The 9,193-nt window shown below is 43.9% G+C and overlaps 1 protein-coding gene across 1 annotated transcript; it reads right to left on the bottom strand.

Moving 5' to 3' along the window:
- On the bottom strand, positions 1-3,124 carry LOC118787095 (MARCKS-related protein 1-B-like). Its single transcript, XM_036542523.1, has 2 exons — positions 2,830-3,124; positions 1-1,378 (listed from the first exon to the last, which is right to left on the bottom strand). Exons 1-2 carry the CDS (start codon positions 2,914-2,916, stop codon positions 815-817), a joined length of 651 nt encoding a protein of 216 aa, XP_036398416.1. The 5' UTR covers positions 2,917-3,124; the 3' UTR covers positions 1-814.
- Positions 3,125-9,193: the final 6,069 nt, after the last annotated feature.

Here is a 9,193-nt window from a genome sequence, read left to right as displayed (position 1 = left end):
AGGGGCCCAACATTTATTCACCCTTATTAACGTTACAATAAAACCATTAACATCTTTAAACGTTAGCAAAATAAAGAAAGAAAAAAATGGCCAAAAACGTATTTACAGAGAGAAAAGCGGATGAAAGGCTCACATTTTACGCACCTCTCCGTCTCCTATTACAAACTTGAAATGTGAACACGGCAGACTCCGAAAAGCTCAAATGTGTTTTTAGCCAAAAGAATTAAAATACACTGTAAACAAACAAAGACTATAAGCTTTTCCCCCATCGTTAAAATGTTTTCTCTATACAGCACAAAAGACTTAAAACTGGGGCGGGGAGGGGGGAGCAGTAAAACATAGGAATGTAAAATTCTAAGTTAATGATATTTTTGAAAGGTTTATGTCCATAGAACAGTCACTTTAGGTGTTGAACATTTGCTCTCCTCCAAAACTGCTGCTGTCGTAGATTCAGATCCTAGGAGGTGATTGGTAACATAGAGGAGGGGCTGCCACACCATTCAAAAGACATGTAGCATTTTTACCATGTACTGAAAAAGTCAATATCTTCATTCCTTCCACTGACGTCCAATCCATACCCCCCCACCCTCATGTCATCAACAGGAACTCTTGGGGAATGGCGCTGTAGGGGTCTGTCAGCAGAGGTTACCCAAGGCAGTGAACTGGTGGATGAATCGGCTATGTGATATTTTTTAAAATTTTTTAATAATATTTTACATTTTAAGTACGTGGCACAAGAAGTCTTTTCATATATATTTATATATATTTTTTTTTTAATCTTGAAAAAAGTTCCCAGAGTTCTCTGTGCGTACATTCACTCCTCCTTGGGTTCGGAGGGTGCAGGCGTCGTTTCCTCGGCGGGTGCGGCTGGCTCCTCAGTGGCCTGCTCCTCTGTCTTGGCGGGGGCCTCCTCAGCCTTGGCGGGTTCCTCTGCTTTGGGCTCCTCGGGAGCAGCGGCCGCCGGCTCCGCCTTGGCCTCCTCTGTCACTGCTGGCTCCGCCGCTGCCTCCTCCTTCTTCTCCTCCGCGGCCTCAGCGGCTGGCCCGTTCTCCTCCGGCTTCTCCTCGGCTGTGGGTGAGGCTGCCGCCGCCTCCTCCTTAGCCTCCCCGCTTGCCTTCTTGGTCTTCTTCAGCGAGATCCCCTTGAACTTGAAGGAGTTCTTCAGGGAAAACTTCTTCTTCTTCTTGGTCGTCTCCTTGGCGGCCTCGCCCTCAGACTTGGCGGCCTCGCCTTCGGCCGCAGGCGCCGGCTCAATCGCGTCTCCTGCGCCGGCCTCGGCCTCCTTCGCCCCTTCCGCTGATCCGTTGCCATTGGAAGCAGCTGCATCTCCATCGGGCTTGGCAGAGACGTCGCCATTGGTCTTGACATGGCCATTCTCCTGTGGTAGGCAAGTACAGAATACATGAGCTAATTCTGCTACACATGAAATCCAACGTATAAAATGTTGGGTAAATTAGGTTACAGAAATCATACGTTTACTGTCTGAAATACTGACTTCTGAAATATGTATAATGAAAAGAGGATAAATCTCGAAAAAAAAAACTAAAAACGTGTCCGCTCATATACGCACAACATTGGACTAATCGGTCACTGAATGGGCTCCAAACCGAATGAACTGCCCGTCTTAACACTAACTCGTCCGTTTAGACGTCGTGACACATTGTACGAGCTCGGATTGTAATTTGAGGTCACGCCTTGCAGTACCAGACCACGACACAAGAGGGCAATCTTGCTCCACTGGGGCGTATGCGAGTACAACAAAAGAATGCTCATCGAATCGTACGTGTAAGCACCATTCGAAACTCGCAGATTCAAAGACGTGGCTTCTGTGAGAGAAATCCCACTTGCTAACCACACTTTAAGATAAACAGTAAAGCCGCTCCAGTGTCTTTCTGGAGCACCTACTTCATACTTAAGTGTAACGGTAACGTTACACGCAGCATAATGCAATATGTGCTTTCCATCAACAGTAAATTCCGGTGACTAGTTATTTTACGGTGAGCTATATTGCAATTAGTCTCCGCTTCCACGCATCAGTTATGACTGGCTTTAAAATTTCTCTAAGAATTCTGTAGTCTAGTAAACTTGCTGTCTTCACCATCCTCTAACCACGCTGAGATAACTGGATCGCTAGACAGCAACTACAACGTGTGCAAAGTGAGCAGCTTCAGCTTGCTTGCAGACTCTGCACTCATCCAGACACACTCGCATTGCTCCACACAAATGAGATAGCTTCTGTGTGCATTGTTTAAACCTGCTAAATGCGGCTGTAGCCTTTTTCATTTGCATACCATGGTAGCAGCCGGCTGGTGCGTCGTCTTTTGTTCGCTCACCCAGCCTATCGATCGCTTTTTGCGCTTCACACAAAGCACACAGCCAGAATGGGCAAATGGAGTAGAGGCAGATTCATCAAGCAAAATTGGGCTATCAGTACAAGCAGAGTACTTTTCTGTCAAAGAACGCATGTACAGCCAGCTGACAATATGGAGACAACTAACATTTAATTGATTTTTTTTCGTTTAAAGAGCTTGCCCATGTGCATAACGGCTTTTTTCCTGGGATGCAACCAACAATACTAGCTGTCTCGCTAACCATCGTCGGTTAATCAACAGACTAAAATATACACACTAATAAACTCGGTCCTGATGTTCCCGTCAATGAAACTGTGTCAGATATGGAACATCAATTCCAATTTCCATCCAGATGCAAGGACAGCTATCTTTCCAGTCAGTCGTCAGACAAAGCACGTTGCATACACAGTCAACTAGGCTAGCTGTAGTAGGGGGGTGTGCGTGGCATGCCAATGGTGGCAACGCGCGCGAGTATTACCTGGCCATTAGTTTTAGCGGCAGCCGCGTCAGCAACAACGGCTTTTCCATCCACGACCACTCCACCCTTGGACGAGTGCGACCCCATCTTCCTTTCTGTGACTAGCTATATGACGAACCAAAAGAAAAAAATTTTAAAGCAAAACCTTGGCGCTGTTTTAGATTTGAAATCCAGGCCTGGGAGTAACTGCCAGACAGATGTTGAAGGAGAAAAATCCTTAGTATTTTTTTTTTTCTTTGATAGGAAAAGTTTCTTCAAAAGCTCCCCGCAGTCCCAGTATTCACAAGTCGACCGCTCAGCGATGTCTACAAGTGCGCGTAGAGGTACCGACCCTCAAAAATAATTCAAAACTCCACCCAATAGGCGTGACAACAGTGTAATACCCAATCTGGATCGGTGGGCTGGGGCTTCGACCCACCCTTCTGCTGTCTCTAGCAAAGAGAGATTCTCATCTCGACGAGTATTAGGGTTGTACTAGCAAGTTGCATAGAACTGGAGGTAAAGAAACTAGCCAGCTAGCCAGCCATCTCGAAAGAGGCAAGTTGGGACGTCATTTACGGACGTTACTCTTAGAAAAGGCGAATATTAACAGCATGGTCTTCATAGTGTCATATGGGGTCTTCTGTCTGGTAAAAGTTACGGGATTTACCCCTGCCTAACAAATTAGGTGGAACCAGTGGCTAGTATTAGTTAGCAAGCAGTACTCATCGTCTGCGGTCCTGATGATTTTGAAATGTTTCCAACATACAGATAAACTTGATTAATTGCTACTTCACCACGTACATCACCGATGAAATGTTCTCTTCACAAAAACTTTGTGTATCGCGATGAAGGTAGCCTATGCTTTCCGAAACGGCAACGATGTCAGTCAACAGACTGCCTAGCAAACGACCTAGCTGAAATACTCAACTGGAAAAAAAAGATCCGGCGTTCCTCTGTATGTTGTTGATCATTCGCATGATCACAATTCTTGAAGTTTACAGATTTTTTTCTGCAGCATTACTTGGGTAAATATCTTAGTCACCGTTCAACTTCCCCATTACGTTGCTAGAAATTCACACGCACGTCACACACGTGCCTGGGCTTCGCTCTGGTTAAATTAATGCTGCATCATGTTATGTACACTTTATGCCCTGAATCACTGTTCAGCCTATCGTAAATACAACTCACTTTGTAAAGGCCATTGTAACACATACCTATTTTGCCCACAGTTTATATGTAGAAGAAGTTAACATTTAACAGTCCATTAACCAAAAGTGCCCTTTAATTTGTTAGGATCGTTTAATTATCCAGTTAATTTTAATATCTTTAATTTTGCTACGGCTGGCATAATATATTTCTAAGGCAGAGCCGTTGTGAATAAATTCCATTGCTCAATACAGTTTTTGAAGGGACATTCTTGTAAGGAGTAGCTGAATGCCTTCTTAATGCAGACTAACTCTAGTCCGCGTTCACCTCGGAATATTGGCGCTGAAGTTACGTAACCGCCGTGCGGCTTGGGCCGCGGAGCCACCGCAAAATAGCATTCATTGACTCAAACACTGACAAGACTTAACGACTACAAACTGCAAGCGTCGTCGGTAATCTGGATTTTGGACAAGGACATCGTGGATGTGTGGTTCACCTCATTGACCTCATCATAAGTTTAATGAATGGAGGGCGAGTGCTGAACGGGACACTGTTGCTATACCCTTGAGCGAAGAACTGACTTCAGCCTGGGTTAAATTGCAGAAAACCACATTTTGATGAAAGCAATTAAATTTGTATGATTTACAGTCGCATTAGAAGGGGATTTCTGTTGAATAAAATTGGACATGCTTGAATCAAACCTCAGGATATGCACACTGATGAAGCTCAGAGCAAAAGACAACCAATTATCAAGCAATAGTCAATAAAAGAACATTTAAAAATCTGATATCACTTTATTATTCAAAATGTTTCAGAAATTTAACAGTGAGGTGCAGGCTGCCACCATAAAACAGCTAATGCAATCAGTCTGTGAATCTCTTATATAATAACTATTTTCCCTGTCTGCTTCCCAGTTACTCACCTTATGAATTAAGCTGTCATCGTAAGGCCAGGCTTTTGAGTGAATTATTACAGAAAGGAAATTGGACATTACTTATTTATATGTGTAGGTGTAGCAAGATCTGTATGTGCTGTGCATGTGTTCTGTCTTGGAGATGATGTGGAATTGCTTGTTGTATTTGCTCTCCCTGAAGGTATACCTTGGAATTATAGGGTTTGGTGCTGCTTTAATTCCTAAAAACACTTGTACAACCACTATCTTAAACCATACAATTGTGTTCTGCCCCTGTTTGACCATGTTGCATCGGAGTTACTTCGGCTGGAATGGCTGACATCTCTGGTGGAGTCATACACCTGTGACAGCTGAAAATTTTTACTTTTAACTCTGAAGCTTACACTAAGTTGAAAAACTGTTGTTGTATTTGCATTTTCTTCATACATTATTGTCACATAGCAGTAGTATTATGCAGAGTTTCTTACAATTGTGTCCATTTATACAGCTGAATATCTTCTGAGGCCATTGTGGGTTAAGTACCTTGCCCAAAGGTACAGCAGCAGTGCCCCAGTGGGAAATTTAACCTTTCAGTTACAAGCCCTGCTCCTTGCCACTATGCTACATGGCATTATCTTCAGACACAGTCATAATGAAAGCTCATGTTCTTTGTTGCATTTTCGTTTTTTTTTTCCAAATTGCCAGGTATTCCTGAATGTCCTCAGCTGTAATGAGCCTTTACAGTAAACTCAGTGAAGCAAAAGCTATGTCTTTTCCTGTATTTGACGCATAAGGAAAATCCAGAATAAAACCAGGCAAAGCTAAAGTTGCTTCAGTGAAGACAGAGGTGACATAACAGTGGGGATTTCTACAAACTAGGAACAAAGCTGCTATGAGCTCTAAAAGGGAAGTCCCAATTTGCAGAAATATGGTGCTCAACAGGGCACTGTGAGGAGGACAGCAAACAAGAGCCGGTCTGCACAGGTGTGGTTGCATGTGTGTGCATACACACTGTATGGTCCCACAGTATATGCATTCCCTTTTCTTAATTTTTGTTACATGTCAGAGTTTGCAGAGTTTATGATAGAGTGAGATTTTAGTGTAACAACAACAGTGTAGTCTGACGGAAGCCACCAGTTAGTAGTTTTAAAGACATAACATAATAATGTACCCAAGATTCAATGCAGTAATATCTTGCCAAAAAAAAAAAAAAAAACTACACTGTACACTGCTGCAGAGACAGAGTGCTACGTATTTATGGAGAAAGTGATCATATCCCACATAGCAAGCAAGCTGAAACAAAGCATGCTTTAGGTAGTCAGGCAAGTTAGCCACAATGTTGATATTGTAAATTTGTCCTTTGTTAAAGAAATTACAGTGTGGTGACTAGGCAACAAGAGACAGGAATCAATGGTATAAAATGTATGTTGTTGTTGATCTCACATTATAAGTGGTCTAGGATAACCAGGATCTATTACCAAAATGTATGATAAAGGACTTTGTACATTGTATCTGAAATGAATGTATCCATTTGCATTTTTTATTTATGTTTACTGTTCCAATTGTAGGATTTCAACTGCTGAACTGTTGTTTTTGAATAATTGATTTGAACAGTTATAGTAACAGTTGAAAATCTTTCTTCAGCTCCAGTTCAGCTCCATCAGCAATAATGCTACAGGAGGCAACACATCAGACAGGTGTTTACATTGACCAATGGACAATACAGTATTTTTACTTCATTGCTTTTTTTTTCAGATCTGAATCTGATCCAAAGCTGTGATTTAAACCAGCAACTAACTCATGAATCTGGTCCATCGGGTCCACCGTATTGTGGTTTATGTTCCATCTTATCTTTAAAATTCTTAATTGACTGCTGCTCTGGGTTCAACACCACGCTCCAGTGCCAGGTAGAGAATTTCTAATAAACTTGCATTTGAGCTCAATGTTCACAAGTGTGTCACTTGTGCCAAATGGGTTAAGACGTGTCTGCTGTTGATACTTTTATATACATACAGCCCTCAGGATCAGCGTTGAAAAACTTTAGTTCATGCAGACAGGAAGATTGCATTCTAAGATGTAAATGGACCATCATGAATTTTCTTACAAATGAGTGCTATAGCACTAAAATACACACCAAGGAATATCATTATGAGGTGTAGGTGTGGTCCTTTATGACAGAGAAATACGATCGGTCCCACCTGTGAATTTTTGTCAGACTTGAATCCACCAGAGCTCATGGGCAAACCTGCCAATCCCACACAAAATCCTTTTGATTGGCATGATCCTGATATGGACACAAAATGTGGCAAAATCAGTTATCACAGGCAAACTCTGGTTTGCAAGCCTCAGGAGACATAGTTTTAAACCCCAAAGTGCCTCACAGAGCTGGTACACGCCGGGAACAGCCAGCGTGGCACAGTCACAAAATCGAGTCCCAAAAGCAACAAGGGGGATGTGACACAATGCTCTGCTGGCGGACACTGACGTGAGTTGCGCTCTTAATGTTGCCATGGTGATGTTAGTCTGGAGCTAGATTCCGGTGCAGTCTAAAGCGTTGGAAGGCATCCCAACTACGGGGACATGATCCACAGAGATGCAGAAAAACAGAACTGGGCAGCTGTTGTATGGCCTAACCTATGCTGATGAGCCCATCAGCTGCTCTGCTATCATGTGTAACGCTAATCATCTGGCCAAAGAACAGTGAAAGCGTTCAGCGTAGGGCTGCTGCTAATTCCTCGTGTAGCTGTAGAGGGTCAGGGGTCACAGTCATTAGGCTAAAATGGATTAGGTAGTGTCTCCACTGAGGATCATGGGACAGTCTGACAGCCAAAATATGCTTGCTCTATTTACTCTGCTCCTGCCCAGCCACATAGTTCTGTACTATGTGTCTGATTCAGGATGACCAGTAGAATGTTTGCATTTGAATGCACATGATGCACCTGATACCAAGTTTAGTGGGAAAACAGGCCTTCCCTCCTGTGTCTGAAGTGTGTGTATTTAGGTGCGTGTAGTACGTGTTTGTGGTATGCACATGTACATGTCTCTGTGTGCCTGTGTATACATGTCATATGTGTGTGACGTGCATATGTGTCAACATAGTTCTGTGTATGGATTTTACATCTCTATTAAACTCCTCAATCACCCTCGAGAATAAGGTGGGCCTGTCTGAATGTGAAGCATCTGCTCTCTCTTCTCTCTCCCACTTCTGTGACCGGCCTGGGGAGGGGTGTGGTTGGAAAACTGACACCCCCATCTTGTTCCCAGAATGTCACAAAGTGGCTTCTTTAAAAAGTAAGTCCTCCAAGTCTAGTTCAGGGTCTTGCTGGAAGAAGTTTAACCCCAGCCCCCCTCCAAACTTCTCACATGACCCCCCATGACCTGTGACCCCTGCACCTTTATTGCTTATTGAAATGACCTCTGTGTGAATTTGTGACAATAGAGCCCCTCTCCTCAAAGGCGCGGACCTCTTTCATACTCCCTGTCTGCTTGCGGGACTTCATTAATGGGAATTTTTTATTCCCAAAATCCACTGGTTTAAACATCCGGTCTGCTGAGGCCCCTGGTTAGAAGAAGCGGTTTTTATGCAGCCCATAAATCTGGCTTGGTTTCCCTCCAGCCTGGCTGATCATATAGTCTCCAGTGTCTGCTGAGGAATGTGAGGCATGCATACGCTACCAAAGAATTATTCCCCCCATTTGTGTGGGTTGACTTTCACAGAGTAGAGTAGCCCTGGGGGTTAAAGAATCCAGGCCTTCAAGAAAGAGAAGGGAGCCTAAAAGAGGGGCAGAAATGGCCTTGGTCGTCTTCTGTCACACCCCCCCCCCCCCCCCCCCCCCAACACCCCCACTCCACCCCACACACACACACACACACACACACACAATTTATATGCACACACACAGCACCCTCCCCTGTGGAATTCTTCTGTACTTTTCTGATGTGGTTCATTTGTAACGAAGCTTCTTGCTAGAATGTAATGCATTCTCACCAAGCCTCACAGATCAAAGGTAAAGACAGGCTGTCTTTGTTATGGGGATGATCGCTCGATGTGGAATCCCACACCACATATATCACCCCACCATCACCTCCCCCCCTGACCCCCCCCCCCCCCCCCCTCAAGAAAAAAAGTCACATTTCCATTCATTTTAAAGTATCCTGAATACGTTGTTTCTGTCTGACAGGGACAACAAAGACAGAGGGTATCTGGAAACAGATAAGGATGGAATGGGGTGCTGGTGTGATTTGAGTGTGCATGGATGTGCTAATGGGATGGTGATTTAAGGAGTGGGGTGGTGATGGCTTGCTATCAAACATCAGCGCATCCCCCAAGGACCCCCCCCCACC

This window comes from Megalops cyprinoides, chromosome 12, assembly GCF_013368585.1.
Source record: "Megalops cyprinoides isolate fMegCyp1 chromosome 12, fMegCyp1.pri, whole genome shotgun sequence".
Lineage (NCBI taxonomy): Eukaryota > Metazoa > Chordata > Actinopteri > Elopiformes > Megalopidae > Megalops > Megalops cyprinoides.
Note: the sequence above shows the minus strand (reverse complement) of the source record. Positions and strands in the feature narration are given on the sequence as shown.

Excerpts from the sequence above, each read along its gene's own strand:
- LOC118787095 (XM_036542523.1), bottom strand. The coding sequence starts at position 2,916 with ATGGGGTCGCACTCGTCCAAGGGTGGAGTGGTCGTGGATGGAAAAGCC. Across the intron at positions 1,379-2,829 it reads CCGCTAAAACTAATGGCCAG|GAGAATGGCCATGTCAAGAC; the intron begins GTAATACTCGCG and ends TGCCTACCACAG.